The 19,829-nt window shown below is 43.0% G+C and overlaps 1 protein-coding gene across 2 annotated transcripts in view; it reads right to left on the bottom strand.

Moving 5' to 3' along the window:
* Positions 1–19,829, bottom strand: part of DCX (doublecortin) — a 110,144-nt gene that overhangs the window by 26,036 nt on the left and 64,279 nt on the right. Inside the window, exons 3-4 of one of the 2 annotated variants that reach the window (XM_027054881.2) lie at positions 9,389–9,491; positions 7,060–7,182 (exon numbers count right to left, since the gene is read on the bottom strand). In XM_027054881.2, coding sequence (XP_026910682.1) covers positions 7,060–7,182; positions 9,389–9,491 — 226 coding nt within the window. Of the gene's footprint in view, positions 1–7,044; positions 7,183–9,388; positions 9,492–19,829 lie in introns of both variants that reach the window. The other variant, XM_015083807.3, reaches the window with a different exon arrangement.

The raw sequence follows: 19,829 nt of genomic DNA on the forward strand, positions 1-19,829 counted from the left end.
CTGAGCCTCTTTATATCTTAGTTTTCCCCATCTAAAAGAAAAAAACAAATTGGATGATTTTCCTTTCCCAACCTAATTCGCGGTGCTATTGTGAGTGACAACTGAGGTGATGAATTTGGAAGTATTTTGCAAAGTGCAGAGCTTTAATTTATGTAGAAGATCCTTATCTTGAACCTCTCTAAGAGAGGAAAGTTATTGTGCTGTCTAGTACAGTAACCACTAGTCACATTTGCCTTTGAGCATTTGAAGTGTGGGGAGCCACAATTAAGATGTGCTGTAAGACACAGCCCGACTTCGAAGAATGGAAAAGATCTCATTGGAATTTTTTTGCACTGATTACATGTTGAAATGATAATATTTTGGATGCATTGAGTAGATTAAAATACATTATCAAAACAGTTTCCTTCTGTTTCTTTGACCTTTTTAACTGTGGCTGTCAGAAAATTTAAAATTATGTACAAGGATCCCATTATATTTCTATTAGAGCTGGTCTAGACGATCACATTCGGGAAGGACAGAATAGCTAGGTCCCTCCTCAGGCAACTCAAAGCAGCCTGTTCAGTTAGGAAGAGAAATACTTCTGGATACAATTCTCCCATGAATCCACACAACCACCGCACCGCTGTTTTGTGTCCCTTGACCTCCCCTTACAAAGTCTGTATATTTTGGTGCAGAATCCATTCTTTTTAAGGGGGTTGGGAACAGGGAAGATTTGATTTCCAGGAATAGGTACACATAGGTTGGGAGGAAGGAGGGTGGGGAACATTGGGTTGCTACAACAATTACTTACTACTGAAGAACACCAAACTAATTATCACATTACAATTCTCTCAGCCTACCAGGGTGGGTAATTAGCTTCCTTGGAGGCTCCTTAAGGAAAAAAAAAAGAAGAAGAAAGAAAAAGAAAAGACTCCTTCCCAGCAACTAGCTACTTTGTCCTTTTAATTCAATTCAATTCAATTGGGGGTAGTTGCAGAAAAGGAAAAATTAACACATTAATGGCTGAAATGGAAACAGCCAGCGAGGCACTAGAAAGGTCTTCCTGCAGTTCTGAGGCCAGGCTTCCCTTTGCCCATCAAAATGGCAAGTCCTGGGTTAATCAAAATGGGGGCACTACACAAGATTTCTTCAAACATCTCAGAGGAGACCTCTGGGCTCAGATTCTTCTCTGCTTTACCACAGTTCCTTGTCCTACTTTAAAGACAGACATGGCTAATGGGACTTGGATTCTACGAGTCCATCAGCTCTGCCCAGTAAGAATGAGAGCTCCTTATAGCATTATTATGTAGACGACCGAATCCTTCCTTAACTTAAGTTTAGGGTTTAACAACAGACATTCCATTTGGGGCACACTCAACATTGGCAGGAGTGGGGACTGAACTCAAAGGGAATAAAGTATACAGATTTTGATTTACTCATGGGAAGAACAGAAAAGAGACAACTTAAGGACTGAGGAATCAAATTATGACACAAATTACAGACCAAATCGCATCAATTTCCTAATCCTCAAGCCAACTGAACCATGAATTGGACCAAATATATATATATATATATATATATATATATATATATATACACACACACACACACACACACTATATATATATATGTATATATATTACACATATATATACTATGTATATATGTAATATATGTAACATATGCAATTACATATAATATGTATATGTATATGTATTATATGTATGTGTATAATATGTATATTACATGTGTATTGCATATGTATATTATACATATATGTATATATATTATACATATATATACATATATTCTATATATGTGAAAGAATAAGAGAAATAGGTCAAATACATGTCCATATATATATATATACACTATACTACTATAGATAGTATATTAGTATATATATTATGTACTAATATACTATGATAGTATATTAGTATATATGCTATATATACTAATATACTATATACTATACTATTATATATAGTATATATATGAATGTCTATTTGACTTACTTCTTTTATTCTTTCACTATTACCCTCCTCTGAAAGATTTGTTTTATTTTATAACTTTAAATAAATATTTGCTTTCTCCCAACTCCATTGCTCTGTTCTTCTTAAAAAAGTATTTGAAAATCTAGCAAACATGTTCAAACCAGAATCAAACCTATATATTTTCTAATGAACTAGAACATCAAAACATTCCTTTTACTGAACCCGAACTGAGCCAATGTTTCATTTGGTTTGAGTCCCTGCTGCAGAGGAACATTTTTGGCTGTCGTTTGCCTTCAAAGGAAGGTAGTTAAAATTCCCTGGAAATGGCCTATCTTCTACAACCTTGAGTTTCTCAGGTTGAATGAAAAAAAATGTGAATCCTTCCCACAAGTCCCAGATCCAAGACAGACGAACACAGGATGGAAACATGGTAGTACTGCCATGTCCTAGAAAAGAACAAAGAATTTCAGCCCCACTCAACACCACTGTTCTTTGGTGAAATGGGTATTAACCTACCTATGTCCCTTGCTAAGAACTTGGAAAAACCTTGACATGTGTTGATGCAAAACTATGCATGGTCTATAGCTCATCCTTTTGGTTACACGATCCTTACTCTGTGGAAGCTACTGTACAACTCTATAAATTGGAAACAACCGATAATATTGGAAAATGATCTTTATCTCCAGATGTGTAAATTCTAACTTAATCAAAATGGAAACCAGGTCTTAGACAAGGTAAGAAACTTGTCCCACGTCACAAAACTGGGAAGTGGTGTCACTGGGCCTTCCTACAGAGATGCTTCCCTCTCCTTTTCCATATCCTATCCCCCTCCACTTACCAGCCTGGCATGGTCCTGAGTGACGTGGAAGTGGGAAGGGGAAAATGGGTATGTCAAATCCAAACCATACCTAAAGTACTGTTTTGCCTGAGATCAGCTTTGTCCCTGTGAAACGTTCACTGAGTGGATGCCCTGGACATGGCTCTAAACTGCCATGGAATAGACAAGGTCATGTTACATGGATCCTTTTATGCTTTGGGGCTGAAATCATGTGAAAGATCTAGACACCTCATCTGTGATGAGCTCAGACCTTCTGGAAATTGCCATTAAGGCTGGCCAGGCCAGCATTTGGCTTCATTGATGTTCATGAATTACCTGAAATAAAGATTTAAATTCTCTCTCCTGAGAACCCCACTTTAGGTGTTTTGGTTTTTTGTTTTTGTTTTTGTTTTTGTTTTTGCTAGTAGGGAGCAAGGGCTGTGTGTAATTCTGATATCTGCCAAGCAAAGTCCACTTTCCCTGCCTCGAATTGGTTTCTCTTTTTTATCCTGTGTGTGTGAATATATCTTCATTCCTTCTCTCTAGCAAAGGTGTTGTGAAAGAGCAAAGGCAGATCTTGCCTGCCTTTGCCTAGGTTGGGATTTATTATATTCCTTTTAATCAGACAAATATTCATTAAATCCTAACGTATTCCTTCTCTGTTTCTAATATCTTAGAGTCAGTGAGATGCATAGTTTCTAGAAGGGAAATTCTGTAGGTAGCATGTTGGCGATCATGTTTAAGCCATGTTTACTCACAGATGGTTCGGTTCACATGGGGTGGATGACCCAACTGGATACAGCCCACAGAGAATCCATTTACCTCAAGTTACTGCCGCCTCAGCATTTTTAAGTAAGAGGTTAGTGGTGGCTTAAAAATAGGTTCACCAATTCTTGGCCGTCTAAAACTAGGTCCACCCCCCACTCAAGAGGTGAAGATTGACCCTTCTTTCCTTGAAGGTGGGCTGGAGTTAGTGACTGCTGCTAATGAGTTGACTAAAACAGAAGTGACGGTCTGTGGCTTCGGACACTAGATCACAAAAGGCACTGCATCTTCTTCCTTGTTCACTTTCTTGAATCACTGTCTGAGAGAAGATCCTGCCAACGGCCATCTTGGAAGTGGAGCCTACAGTCTCAGGTGAACCTTCAGATGACTTCACCAACACCACACCAACACTTTGACCTCAACTATATGGGGGATCCTGAGCCAGACAAAACCACACAGGCTAAGCTACTCCAAAATTCCTAACCCACAGAAACTATAAAACAATAAATATTTGTTGTTTTGAGTGGCTACGTTTTGGGGTAATTTGTTTTGCAGTACGAAATGAGTAGTACACATTAGAAATCCAAGAGGGGTGCCTGGGTGGCTCAGTCGGTTAAGCGTCCAACTTTGGCTCACATCATGATCTTGTGGTTCGTGAGTTCGAGCCCCACATCAGGCTCTGTGTTGACAGCTCGGAGCCTGGAGCCTGCTTCAAATTCTGTGTCTCCCTCTCTCTCTGCCCCTCCCCGGCTCGTGCTCTCTCTCTCTCTCTCTCTTTCAAAAATGAATAAACATTAAAAAAAAACTACAAAAAAAAAATCCAAGAAAAGGGGGTGCCAGGGTGGCTCACTGGTTAAGCATTTGACTCTTGATTTCAGCTCAGGCCATGATCTAAGGTTGTGGGATTGAGCCCCACATCAGGCTCCGTGCTCTTTCTCTCCCTATGCCCCTCCCCCCCCACTCATACACATGCACACATGCATATTCTCTCTAAAAATAAAAAAAAAAGAAATCCCAGAAATGATCAGTGATATTTCTGAAAAATGATTGGTAGGCAGTTATTGCCAGACTTTATGAGTCTTGATCAAGCATTTAAAGTCCATTTTTTTTTTGCAAGACCCTGCCTAGAATTTGTACAATTTAATTCTTTTTTTGAAAATTTAAAATTTTTAAGTTAAAAAAAATTTAAATCCAAGTTATTTAACATATAGTGTAATAATGATTTCAGGAATAAAATTTAGTGATTCATCACTTACATATAACACCTAGTGCTCATCACAACAAGTGCCCTCCTTAATGCCCCTTGCCCATTTAGCCCATCCCCCCACCCAACACCCTTCCAGCAACCCTCAGTTTGTTCTGTGTATTTCAGACTCTCATCTAGTTTGTCTGCCTCTCTGTTTTTATATTATTTTTGCTTCCCTTCCCTTATGTCCATCTGTTTTATATCTTAAATTCCATATGAGTAAAGTCATATGATATTTGTCTTTCTCTGACTGACTTATCCATTCACTTAGCATAATACACTCTAGTTACATCCACGTTGTTGCAAACAGCAAGATTTCATTCTTTTTGATTGCCAAGTATTATTCCTACAATTTCATTCTTTTCAAAAAAATTTTTAATGTTTTATTTTTGAGAGAGAGAGAGAGAGAGAGAGAGGGAGAGAGACAGAATGTGAGTGGGGGAGGGGCAGACAGAGAGGGAGACACAGAATCCGAAGCAGGCTCCAGGCTCTGAGCTGTCAGCACGGAGCCTGACGCAGGGCTCGAACTCACCAGCTGTGAGATTGTGACCTGAGCCCAAGTTGGACGCTCAACCAACTGAGCCACCCGGGCACCTCTCTATAATTTCATTCTTAATCTGAATGTTAAAACATCAGTCTTTGTAGCATGAGCAATGTGAATTTGCTTAGATAGGGGCATGTGCTGCTTTGTACGCTTCACCAACACATTAGCAAACACTTGCATTTTTACTCCTTTAGCAGATATTACCTAGATATTAACTACGTCTCTAGCACCGTGCTGGGTGAAATAGGTACTTTTACATATCTGATCATTCACAAACATTAGTTGAGCATCTACTAGGACCCAGCGCTGAGGACACAAGATGAACATGACATCGGACCCCTGAGGGGCCCAATATTTAGTTGGAGAAGTAGACAGGTAAATACAGACTTTACAGCACAGCATGGTGAATATTACCCCCAGATACATGAATGACATGCTATGATAGTGCAGGGAATGAAACTATTTCTATTTGAGGTGTTGAGGGATGAATAGAAGTTTCCAAGCAAAGAAGAGTGGTAGGGTAGAGGGATGGCATTCCAGGGGCAGGGAAGTAGGGTGTGCAGAGTCATGAAAGCATGAAAAGCTTGTGCTGCTTCTTCCAGTTCAGTTCTTTCTGCCTGAGAATAAAAATATGGCCGGTGATGTGCATGCTCCTGGCAGTGTGAGGCCAGAAGGACAGGCTGTTTTTCTAGGCCACAAGCATTTCCACGCCAAGAGGCTGCTTGAGTTGCCCCAATTGGAAGCAAAGATAGTGTTTGTGCTCTCTGCCCCAAAGTTCCCAGGCTGGAAGAATTCTCGTGGTGAACACTGAGCCTTGGGAGAACAAATAGAAGTCTTCTGGGCCATACAATTGCCTTTACCACAAAGAACTCAAATTGTCTGTGCATGACTCCACTCAGCTTCTCAACTTGAACTTCTGGGTCCCTTTGCCTTTTCAGATCAGTGTCACTCAGGCGGCGGGGGCAAGATCTTGCACCAGAACTTCAAAGGACACACTGCTGCCTTTATCAATAAAATTATGCTATGAAAAAAAAGAGTCAGCTGAAGCAAATGTTTGCTTAGTGGCATAATTTGCATTTGGCACGAGCTTCTAAGCTTGTCACAGACTGATAAATAGTTCATGGCTTGGCAGTGATTCATACACCACATTTTTTAGATCACTCACTATCCACTAATTAAAATCCTGTGTGACAAATCTCTGTGTTTCCTTTCAGACCCTGGCCTACATATTTTTTCTCTTGTTGTGAGAATGATGTGAATTATCTTGTTTCTCTTTATGTGTTGACTTCTAAAAAGCTCAAAGTCAAATTGGAAGCTCAAGTGCCTCAACTATGTTGACACTTCGGGGTGGCAAGTGTTTGACATTTTTGTTTTCGATTTTGCTTTTCTGTTTCAGATTGGCGTGTGACTGGATTATTTCATTGACTGTGCTTTTGCTGGATGATGTTGAAGATGGTGACTATGAGGACAAACACGACAATAAGCATTACAGGTTTCTGGTCTGCGTCCATCTGAGTAGAACCAGGGTTTAGCTGTGTCTCCATGAGTCCAAACAAGCCTGACGGTTTAGTCTCTGAGCGGATAGAATTGGTATCATGGAGACTCAGCGGTATTCACGAGGAACGCGTTGCCCTGCATGCAGAGGGTATTGGCCTCTGTAAATGAAGTCAGCATGCACAGTTAGGAGAAGAGCACTCACCGTCTTGGTCGTTACCTGAGTCAGCTGGAGACTTGCTCCGGCGCATGGGGCCAGGGCTCTTAGCTGAACTCTTCTGAGGGGTTGGAGAGGCCTTTGGGCCAGCTGTGGCCGATGGGTTTCCCTTCATGACTCGGCATTCTGGTAAAAAAAAAAAAAAAAAGACACAGCTCAGTAAAGCCAGGGGAGGAACGGGGCTCAGCATATTACCAACTTCTGGAAACTGGAGTAACCACCACAGGCCAAAGTACCCAATGGCTCAGGACTACGGGGTGGTCCTCACCATCTGTAGGAATAACGGCTCTGGGGAGGGGGGCATGGGAGAAACTTTCAAAAGTCATCTGGGCTAAGCCAGGTGTTTAAATCCCTGGATTATGGAAACAAGGGAAGGAGTTGAAGAGCAGGTTGGGCGGGTTATTAAATAGTCAACTCATTTGTGGACAACGCAGAAGAGCACCTGTTGACCTAATTAATTAATTTCCTTGGAGAAGAGATTGACAGCCGAGAGGCTGCAGCCACACAGATGAAACATTCATGAGTAATCTAAAGGAGAAAGGAGGAGCTACCATTTATTGTTCATTGCATGCCATGTATTATAATAAGCATATTAGGGGTGTCATGCCATTTTATAAATAAGCACTCCTAACTACCACCGCCACCACCACCATCTTGCATTTACAGAACTCTTTCTTTTTTTAAAAAAAAAAAAATTTATTCATTTTTGAGAGAAAGAGCATGAGCAGGGGAGGGGCAGAGAGAAAGGGAGACAGAGGATCCAAAGCAGGCTCCGCACTGACAAGCAGCGAGCCCGATGCGGGGACTCGAACTCATGAACCGTGAGATCGTGACCTGAGCCGAAGTCAGACGCTCAACCAACTGAGCCACCCAGGCGCCCCTTTTTTATTTTCAATGCACGTTATCATAAAACCCTATGCCGGCTTAATGAATATAAAGGAGCCAGCAGTGACTGTCACTCAGAGCTTACAGAAAGCTCTTGGGTGTATCGGGGAGTCTGCCAAATGTTTCTGCTACTTGCTTCAACCTCAGTCCAACACGTGTGGGGCACTTTTTCCATGCAGATCACTCAGCAGCCCTACTGTGGTAATTCTGGGCACGGATTGTGCTAATGCATTAAGAGAATTACCATACTCACGTTGCTGACGAGACCGCAAAGAATATAAGCCTCTTGCTTAGGACCACAAAGCAAGAAACGAGCAGAGCGAGGGCTAGCAACCAAGTCTCCTAAGTCCCAGTCTAGTGCTCTTTCCGCTATGGATTTTCCAACCTTGTGCTGTGATGGTCAAAGTGGAACCACACAGCTAGGTAGAGGGCAGTCTTTTCTTTGGACACTCTCTGGTCACTTCCTACTTAAAGATCTATCAATTACCCAGAAAAAATTAGGGGATCTTTTCTGACAAACTGAGTGGTTTTTTGGAAATTGAGTTAAGCAGAAAGCTCATTTTTGTTTGTTCTACGTCTTGTTTTGGTTGATGGACTTTAGTGATTACTGTCCAGAGCTGGAGATGCAGAAGGTGTAGGAAGTTGCATATAGCCTGGGGTTTGTTTAGCTATTTTATGGTCATTTGTCTCTTCTCAAAGTGAACACAGCAGAAATGCCACCTCTTTCAGGGTCCTTGTCACTTGAGCTGTTTGTAAAGTCTACAATACAACCGGGTTTGTTTTTCTCACCCCTCATAATTGGGAAATATGTTTTGAATGTGTCTTCCCATCAGGATCATTTCCTAACCCTGTTGCTGTATGAGCTAATCCGCCATTAACTTACACATGGAGCTTGGACTCAAGCAAAGGGAGGTGGGCAGATGTTCACCTCCTTCCTGAGATTAACAACCTCTGGAATCTTGAGTCACAGAGCAGGGGGAATGAGACAGCAAGCCAGAAAGAGGGAAGAGGGGAAAGATTTGACACTAAGAACACAGTGGAAAATCTTTCTAAAATGGAACCATCAACATGAGCCAAGTAGCTGGAGGATGTTGACTACAAAAAAAGTATACATATAATATCCAAGTTCTGACTCCAAATTTTCCTTCCCATAGTCTGAGTCTGATTGCACCCGTCATCCCATGTGACACAATATGTGGTTCGAGAAATCTGGTCACTTTTGGGGCAGGTAGTGAGTTTTATTGAGTTTGGAGGCTGAGAATCTGGGACATCTAATCAACCTTTCTCTTAGTGACTCATGTATCCAAATATACAGGAGAAAGACTGACAGTATTTGCCCTTGAAGGTCCATGCATGGATGTTCTCTGGTCCATATGAACCCATGGAAATCCTAAGGGTTAGGAGGAGGGAAGATAAGAGAGCAATCATATCCAGTGGTTGTGCGTACCGTTTTCATCCAGAGAAAAGTCATCCTGAGCATAGCGAAATTTTTCAGGACCACAGGCAATAAACACATCGTCATCACCAAAGAAATCATGGAGACAGGTTACCTACGGAGAAAGCAGAGACATTGGATGGACATGTGATTATCTTGTGACAGTAAACATCATATCATGCTGGCAGGGGAAAAAAGCTTCAGGTCTGGGCCATCATCTTTAGCCCTCAGGGGTCTCCATTTTTCAAGCCACCAGGCTCATAGTCTGCATCACAGCCCCTGGTGAGTAAAGATATACCAAATGCCATTGCCTTTCCATGTTTCATGTTTCATGTTTCCATTGCATTAAGAATAACTTCAAGACCATGTGGACATGATCCCTTTTAATAAAAGTTCACAAGCAGGGGCAGCTGGGTGGCCCAGTTGGTTAAGCGTCTGACTCTTGGTTCTGACTCAGGTCATGATCTCACAGTTCGTGTGTTCAAGCCCCATGCTTGGGATTCTTTCTCTCTGCCCCTTCCCTGCTTGGGTGCTCTCTCTCTCAAAATAAATAACGAAACTTAAAAAAATAGGTTCACAAGCAGATAGCCCTGCAAATGTTACCTTTTCTCAGAGGCTCAAAGACAGAGTGCTCCTAGCCCGACTCTGGGGCCAAAGGTGTAAGCCAAGGCAGATGAGAAAGGTCGTCTGCAGCCTGAAGTAGATAGACTCTATGGCTGACCAAGATGTGGAAGCTCTTCTCGTCAACTTCATGAGTTTTGAAAGAAGGGCACCAGTTCTCAACTGATTTCCACCCATGAAAATTGGACTTTTGCTAAAAATGGACCAAGAACATGGAAGTGACCCAGAATACCATTCCTCCCTCAAGAACAAGAAGGGGAAAACTGTCCTGACCACTTAAAATTTAATCAAGAGCAATGAGTCCCCATAGGCTTGAGGCTCTGCTGGTAAAACCATGTTCCCAGGATCCTTCCCACCCTCTAGTGCCCTATGCATTGCTGTTTGTCCACAACAGAGAGATAGTCTCCCCAACCCTTTTCTGCGCAAAGAAATGAGGGTCCCTGGGAAAGTATGTTGCTCACTATAGTCTCCTCACTTCTCAGCTTCCTAATTACATCTGATAATTAGTCCAGCACACGAGGGAAATCCCCGGAGAAACCATAGAGTCAAAACATTCTTATCCCAATCCTTAGCTTGAAAGTGTTCAAAGCTTCTAATTGTTCTAAGCTACCCATTCAAGCTGCCAGCGATGGCTTTCCAAAAGCACAGTGCTCACAAAGTAATAACAGCTTGCTGGGTGCGGAGAGCAATATTTCACATTTGAAAAAAATGTGCACATTAATACCATCACCCACCCCAACCCAGGTTCTATTCAGTCCTCATCTGCCTAGCCAAGATGATTGCAAGATTTACACAAAGTGAGGGATGCTTCAAGATTATCCCCATTGCGTCAGCCTCCCAATTATCCAGGAGATGCCAAGGTAAGGGAAGACTTGGAAGACTGCCAGGTTTGCTCCTATAAGCCTTTTCCCAGCCGTGGGTCGTGACCTCACCAAATAGGCCAACATCCTACAGCCCACTTGTCCCTCACCCATTCATTCCACACTCATGTAATGACAACTAGAGCTACCCCTAAATTGAATGTTTATTCTGTGACAGGCACCCTGCTAAGTACTTCCGAATCTTTCCTCTCATTTTACCCTCACAACAGATCCTAGAGGTCAATATTATTGTCATCGCTGTCTCACAGATGAGAAAACTGAGGCCCAGAGACAATAAGTAAATTACTTAGGTGGAAAGTTATGAAGCCAAACGAACACAGATCTATTGGACTCCAAAGCCTGTCCTTTTGGCCACTCACCAATACAAAACGCATGCACAGTTCAGGCACTGGGGAAACAAGGATGTTTAAGACATGGTTCACGACTCCATGGAGCTCACAACCTGACGTCCCGGAACTTGGCTCGATAAAACCTGGAGCCCCTAACTTTGATACATTGTGTGTCTCTGCATTGTTTATCCCCTGGCACCTCCTTGACCCTGAAGATCTCTGCCATGCCCTCATGTTCGATGCTGGCCCTGACCCTGACTTTAGTTTTGCTTATGAGTTAAGGAAGCCTCATCCTTGGGTTGCCCCTCCACTAGTGGCCTCTAGGGTGTAGCACTTTGTTTCAAGACCTGCCTGTATTCTCATGAGTGCTCACCTGCTCCTTCCCTTTCAAGCACTAGTTTCCCGAATGTAACAGCCAAGTTTATCCCTCTCTCTGCATGTCCCCATGGTTTGTGGTAGAGTGCTTGCCGTAGAGTGAGAATTCAGCAGGGCTCTTTTTGTCTCAACCAAATGCAAAGAAAATAAGACGGAGGCTTTGTAAGTTTATACAAACGCAGAAAAGTAGGAACAAAAAGGAAATTAATCTTGGCAAACAACAAGAACTAGCATTCAAAGGTTCTGAAAGGTAACACAAATACACAAATTTAGGAACAAGAAAGGAGCGATGATTGTGCATTCAGAAGTTCTTCTTTGCATAAATATGCTAATTAGTTGGAAAACTTAGATGAAATGAATGATTTTCAAGGAAAATGTAAATAATGAGGTTGGCTCAAAAAGAAATCGAAAACCCCAACCAACTACTGGCCATGAAAATAATTTAGTAAACACTTCAAACATCAACCCTTCCCCAAAAGGCAGCAGAGCATTCATTTTGGAGGTGCTGGTGGAAATTGCTTCCCAAGAAGAAAAACCAAAAGCTCAAAAGCCTTCACAGATTGCTCTGGGGGTTGCTGTTACAATGACCCACCCTCCTCCAACCCCAAGCCTTTTTGCCCCCACCCAGGCTTTGGGAAAAGCCTTTGGATAACCCCTCCTTCGGGGAGCTTCTGAGAAAGGCAAAGCCCCCCTATGCTTCTGACAAACTCACAATGGTGTGGCTGGCTTCAAAAACATTCATTTTGCAATCCAGCTGTTCAGCATCAGGTTTCTTGTGTGATCCCTCCCCACATTTTACTGGCTCCCAAATGTAGACAAGTTCACATTGTGCATGTGAATACCCAGCTTTCCCAAATGCCTTGGATACTGAGACACAACAGCCCTCCCTGCCTTTGTTACAGAGTTGGGAAAATAGAAAGCTCTCCGTCTTAAATACGAGGAACCCAAAGCACAGAGAGTCAAAGTGGCCCAAAGATACACAGATGGCTCATGGCAGAGTTGAGGCCAGCACTCAGGTGTCCTGATTCAATTCCGGACAGAGCAATTCAGTCGCCTGAGAGAACATGCTTTCGTAAAGCCCTGACGTCAAAGGCTCATATACAACCTGAACAGAAGAGTCCGCATGTGTCCTAATCAATGCCTGATATCCATTAGAACATTTTACTAGACTGAGAAAAGAAAACATCGATATGGGTCATACTTTGAATCTACAGACAAGAAAATTCCTATTCACTACTGTAACTGGCAATGGAGAATGTCGTGGAAATGGAGGACAAGGAGGAGGGGAGGAGGAGAAAAAGAAGAAAAAGGGAGAAGGAAAAGAAGAAGGAGCAGGAGAAGAATGGAGCTCTCTTCCCAAATGAAGCTCAGCTCACACCTGCTTTTGCAAATTCCATGGAGGTAACGTGACAGAAAGTCCACCTTAGCCTACGTTGCAAATGTATAATTTTGCAACTTGGATTTTTTAGATAACATTTCAGTCATGAGGTGGCATCAGAAGTGGTAAAAATAATAATCATTATGGTACCACTTACAGCATCCCCAGAGATCAAGGGTCCAGCTGACATCAGCTTTTGTGTGAGTCACACTCGGGCCTTTAAGTCAGGGACGAGAGCACAAGATCATAATGCCTGTCTTTGTAATTAATGAACTGCCCGCACAAAATCAATAAAATCAACTCATATTAACATTGAACCATTAACTCAATGTTCTTCCTTTAAAAAAAAAATACCAGCAGATATATTAGCTGCGAATGGCAAATTCACTCTGTGGCTTGATTTAAGCTTAATTAAATTCTCCACATGTTACAGATGCTGGCGGTTAGTTCTTGTAGAGTAGACTCTACATTTCATGATCTAATTGTGCAGAGAGAAATGTTATCTCAGAAGCAAGGTCTTGTATATGTATGAGACTCGCTTTCAACATGCAAAATATTTTCACTGAAAGTTCAACTCCACTAATATTCATTCATGAAGCACTTAACTATGGCAAAGGGACTCTGTGAGAGATATAGTCGGTCACAATGAAAGGCTCCTGCTTTCAGAATTGCCAGCATAATAAGCGAGTCAGAACTACACACATAATTGGAATACGAGGCAGACTGTTGTTAGCACCATTACAGAGACACAAAGAGCCGGGGGAACACAGAAGACAAAGAGAACAATTCTAATCACGAGAAGTGGGAAGACTTCATAGAGAAGGTGACAAAGGCGAAGCCCACAGAGAATCTGGGTCTTGAGGGATGTGTGGGATATAGGTTGATGGAGATAGATGTAAAGGGGATTCCAGGTAACTGCACAAATAAAGGCAGGAACGTGTCTTTTCCTCTTTTTTTTATATTTATTTATTTTGAGAGGGAGAGAAAGTAAGCACAAGCAGGGGAGGGGCGGGGGGGGGGGGTGAGAGAATCCCAAGCAGGCTCCATGCCGTCAGCGCGGAGCCTGACACAGGGCTCCATCCCACCAACTGCAAGATCATGACCTGAGCCAAAATCAAGAGTCAGACACCCAACTGACTGAGCCACCCAGGCGCCCTGGAACACGTCTTTTCTTAATAGTCCTAGAAAGAAAGAACTGCATTTCATCAACTACAGTCACAGAGATTCTAAGCACAATTGCCTGGATCCATCCACCAGCCTTGCAGTTGCCTCCTAGTGAGATGCAGGGTGAAGAGAAGGGCAGAGAGTGTCTATGGGAAGAGGAGTGGCCCCAGTGGTGAAGAAGAGGGAACCTTGTGGCAACGAAGACAACCCACACTGATTTCCCAGTCTTGCCAACACTGTATCCAGCCCATCGAGAGTGGCTGGCAAGCTTTGCAAAATGACTTAATGAAAGATTCAGTAAGCCTTACGGATGCGGCTTCTTCTAAAAGTTACCGCCATTCTTATTCTGGAACATTTCCTGCAGGCAGCCCTGGTTGCGCTCCAGAGGCTGGCACAGGGTTGGCTTGGTGAGCTGAGACAATGCTTCTGAGACAACCCTGGCTTGCTTGCTTATCAACTTTGTTTTCCCGTACTTATCCTGAAGTCTTACTTGTGGCTTCTCATGACAACATTCTTGCCTGGGCAAACAGCTCCTTGGTTCTACAGTACCTCTCTTGGCACATGCATCACATGCTCAAGGTCTTGAACTTCCCTAAAATCTCTGGTGACAAAATAGCAATGCCACTTGCGTTTGTAAAATATTTTCACTGTTTTCAAAGTACCTCCACATCTATAGGGTCTTATGTTCTCTTCCACACCTCCAGTTCTCCAGGTTTCCATCCCCCTCACTCGACCAAGGCTGCACTTGTCAAGGTCAACAATGACTTTCATCTTGTCAAATCCCCCTGTCATTTCTCCGGATTCATCTTACTCAACCGCCTAGCCAACACCGGACATAAGCTGAGCAAGTCCTCCTCCTTAAACACTTGTCCCTCTTCACTTCTGGAATCCCATAGCCTGCTGGATTTTCTCCTCCCTCAACCTCCTTTGCTAGATTCTCTTTTTCTTCCAGACCACTCCGTTTTTGAAAGCCCCAGTGCTCAGTTCTCAGATCTGCTCTCTTCTTCATTTCCATTTTATGTACTAGGTGATCATAGGCAGCCCCGAGGCTTTATATACTTTCTATACACTGATAACTCACACAGAAACAAACATCCCTAAGCCCTTCTTATCACTGAACTCTAGACTCATATATTCAACTGCCTGCTTGATAGCTCCATGTGGTTATCTGATGGGCATCCCAAATTTAAATGTCTAAGATTAAACTCTTACTTCTCCCTCCCCTCCAAATGGTTCCACAATTCCCCTAGTTGCCCAAACCAGAAACTTAGGACTCATTTGTTACTAGAAGTCACATTTTCCCTTCTCTGTTGTCACTGTTCTACATCAAGAACTAGGATAGTAGCCTCATAACCAGTCTGTTGGTCGCACACGCCCACCGCCCCCTACACATACACTCGTACTGCTCTCCATACCGTGGTCACGGCTGTACTTTACCATTTTGTTTTAAATTAACTTGTTTATTTTGAGAGAGAGAGAACGTGTGCACACGTTTGAGCAGGGGAGGAGCAGAGAGACAGGGAGAGAGAGAATCCCAAGCAGGCTCTGCACTGCCAGCGTAGAGCCCAAGGCGGGGCTCAAACTCCCAAACCGTGAGATCATGACCTGAGCCAAAATCAAGAGTCGGGCGTTTAACCGACTGAGCCACCCAGGTGCCCCAGTACTTTGCAATTCTAATAAGGCAGTTCACTCCTCTGCTTAAAACCCTTCAGCCTGCCCACCATAGATAGAATAAACTCCAATTTTTTTTTTATCTTAGCTCCACAGTATCCAATCTTTTATGCTACACATGCTAGCTGGCTGCAGTCAGACTCTGCCTTCTTTCTGCAACTCAAACACATCAAGACCTTTCCTGCTTCAGGGCCTTCAAGCTTGCAGTTCCCTCTACCTAGAGGATAGAATACCTTCCCAGATATTCACGGGGCCAGCTGCCCCTTCACAATCAAATCTAAATCATCACATAAATTTAAGTCTGTGCGGCCCTCAAATTACATGCCATTGTTGCTTAGAATCGTAGTTCTTTTAGGGGTGCCTGGGTGGCTCAGTCGGTTGAGCATCCGCATCTTGACTTCGGCTCAGGTCATGATCTCATGGTTGGTGAGTTCGAGCACCTCATTGGGCTCTCTGCTGTCGGCATAGAGCCAGCTTCATATCCTCTGTCTCACTCTCTCTATGCCCCTCTCCCATAGGCTCTCTCTCTCAAAAATAAATGAATAAAACCAGGCACCGTTAGACCTTCCCACTCTCTTTTGTGTCTCAACCTCACCTTTATATTTTATATCTTCTTATCTCTCGGTGCCCCATTCTGGAAAAAAAAAATTTTTTTTTTTTCTATCTTCTTATCTCTCAGTGCTCCATTCTGGAAAAAAAAAAAATCTCCAGATCTGCTGATCACTCTTTATTCAGATGTGTTTCATTTGCTGTTTAGTCCACTCATTGAATTCTATTTCATTTCCCCCCACATTTGCCTGGTCATAACTGATAATTGCTTTTGCTTATCCCATTTTGATTACATGTTTTGTTTCTTTAGACAAGCCATCTGGAGTTGTTTTATGTCCTGTATCTGATTAATTCTAGTGTCTGAAATCCTTGGAAATCCAAATCTGTTGTTTGTGCTAACTCTCCCTTGTGGCGGCTTATTTTCTTGTATGTTTGATATATATAAATATTGTGAGCTCCTATTCGATTGAGCTAATTCTTGGGGAATCCTGCGTGGTCTAGGTTGGGGATCCTTTCCTCCCCAAAAGGCGTGGATTTGCTTCTGCCTTGTGCCGGGAGGCATTAACAACGTGGGGCTACCTTTACTCAGCTGTGCTTTCCCTTGTGACAGGAGTATAAATTTGAACTCCAGACCTGTGTTAGAACACGCTTTGCCCTACAAATTCTCAAGGGAATGTTTGCAGTAGCAGCAGCCGGGGCAGCGGTAAGACTATGTTCGTGTTTATTCTGTTCCCCCCCCCCCCCCCCCCCGGGAGTCATGACAGAAACAAACAAGTTTCCAGGTAAGTTTTCTGGTGTGTCTGCTTTTTAGGGTCTTGGCCTAATGTGGAGACTGCAGCTTCCGGTGTCTCGCTTTTCCAGGACCTTGTGTGCCCTTGCATTTCTGTTAATATCCCAAGTGCTGGGCTCCAGTTATGGGGCTTTGCCTCCAGGGAAGCCCATGCTTTTCCTTACCGCCTACTGGTTCTTTGTCTCTTTCCTGCTTTTCCTTTCTGCAAACTTACAAAAGCATTTAAAAATGTTTGTCTGGGGCGCCTGGGTGGCTCATTCAATAAAGCTTCCGACTTCGGCTCAGGTCATGATCTCGGGGTTCAAGGGTTCGAGCCCCGCATCGGGCTCTGTGCTGACAGCTGGGAGCCTGCAGCCTGCTTCCGATTCTGTGTGTGTGTCTCTCTCTCTTTGCCTCTCCCCTGCTCGCTCTGTCTCTCTCTCTCTCAAAAATAAACATTAAAAATACATACATACATACATACATACATACGTGCATACATACATAAAATGTCTGCTGCGGTTTCCTCAAAAAGCTAAACATAGATTTGCCATATAATTGGGTTCCTGGACCCACTTTCGATGTGTGGTGGTGGGGGTAGACATGGGGTTCCTCCACCTCCCCAATAAGCAGTGCTCTGACATTTGCAGAATGTCTTACAATTCAACTCAATTCTGAAACTATTAGGAGATAAGGTCAGATTCCACAGTTAAGGGTTCAGTCCTAAAATATCCTCGCTCCCCACACCAGATGCCAGTCACAAACCCAGGGTGTTGTGTTACCTGTGCTTCTTATGCTATAAATCACAGGTTACACTTTTCCAAATTTGGGTAAATAGGGCAGACTTGCTTCGGGTCCTTTAATGCTGGAGGATAAGCCAGGGGACCCTTTGGCCCTCCTAACCTTTGGTAGTGCGTATTAAAACCTTTGTTTTAACCCTATAAATGTCATTTTACTTGTCCTACTTTTTAAAAAATGTTTTATTTTTGAGAGAGAGAAAGAGAAAGAGAAAGCATGAACAGGGGAAGGGCAGGGAGAAAAAAAGAGAGACAGAGGATCCAAAGGGAGCTTTGCTCTGCTCTGACAGTAGACAGCCGGATGGGGGGGCTTGAACTCACAAACCACGAGATCATGACCTGAGCTGAGGTTGGACGCTTAATCGACTGAGCCACCCAGGCTCCCCTCATCCCACTTTTAAATAGCCATCTAAAGATTTCCACCCTGCAGGACGAACCCTATGACTCTTTCTTTTCTGTTTTTTCTCCCATTGATATTTGCCTTATTTCCCTTATATCTCAGGACAGCACTCCCCTCCTTATTCACAAGGGATACATTCAAAGACCTTCCCAGTGGATGCCTGAAGCCGTGGGTGGTGCGAAGCCCTATATATATATATATATATATATATATATATATATATATACACACAATATTCTTCCTATGCATACCTGTATATAGTTTAATTTATAAATTAGGCACAGTAAGAAATTAACCACCATAGCTAATAATAAAATAAAACAATTATAATAAGATACTGTAATAAAAGCTATATAAATGTGGTCTCCCTCAAAATATCTTATGGTACCCCACTCACCCTTCCTCTGTTTGCAGTGATGTGAGATGATAACATGCCTACAGGATAAGATGAAGTGAGGTCATAGGCATCGTGATGTAACATTAGGTAACTACTGACCTTCTCATGATTCATCAGAAGGAGATGATCTGCTTCCAGGCTGTGGATAACTGAAACCACGGCTGAGGGGGGACTACTGTAACCGTTTCAGAATTTTCACCTTGTTGAGAAGAGTCCCTTGACTCTCCCCTCGCTCTCTCCCCATTCCCTTGTTAATTAATCTAAAAGTTTCAATCGGTATCTGTTAAGATCCCCAAAGGGGGGCTGAGATAACCTATCTGTTAAGACTTCCCAGATTGTTTTTTGGTTTTGCAGCAATATGGGGTGCCCAAGTGAAAGGGGTCCCCTTATCTACAGACTTTGCCGTGACCTGCGTAATGGGCATATTCAGTGGGTGAATATCCTGATCATCATAAACCAGACCTACATGGGCATATACACAAAGCATATCAGCTGTTTCATCTGGGGTATTCTACTTGGCATTCATAGAGGGAGACAGCCCCCCTTCTCAGAGTAAACAGGCCTTACAGTGGCTTTTATCCAGTCCACCAGGCTTAGGAATAACCTCTTGTGTGTCTGGATCACACATAGCCACTCTCATTCTCATAATCCATTTCAATAAAAGTTCCTCAGGAAGCTGATGGTACTGATCCACAAAGCAAAACATCTCCTTTACACTACACTCCCTGGGTTTCAGTAGTTTCCTGGTTTTGCCCTTCCCCCTGTTGACTACCTTCTTGGTGACCAGAGGTCTTAAAGGGACTTTCTGTTGCCCTTGCACAGTTTTTACCTTGCATGGGCTGGGGCAGCTTTGAAGCTGGTGGCCTAAGCTCAGACACACTGAAATGTGTGTTTGGTCTAACATCAAGGTCTGACACACTATTCTCTTTTACTTTTATCTATTACAGATAACAATAACCAAGGGACTGAATATCTTTGCCTCTCTCTTATTAGTTTGCACTTCCTTATGCATGCGGTGAACCAATGCCCAAGAGTTGGAAACACCGCTAAATTCTACTAGCAACTTTTTACCTCCAGGAAAAGCTCTAGTAAAAGCTGTGCTGCAGTCCCATACCATGGATG

Source organism: Acinonyx jubatus, chromosome X, assembly GCF_027475565.1.
Source record: "Acinonyx jubatus isolate Ajub_Pintada_27869175 chromosome X, VMU_Ajub_asm_v1.0, whole genome shotgun sequence".
NCBI lineage: Eukaryota > Metazoa > Chordata > Mammalia > Carnivora > Felidae > Acinonyx > Acinonyx jubatus.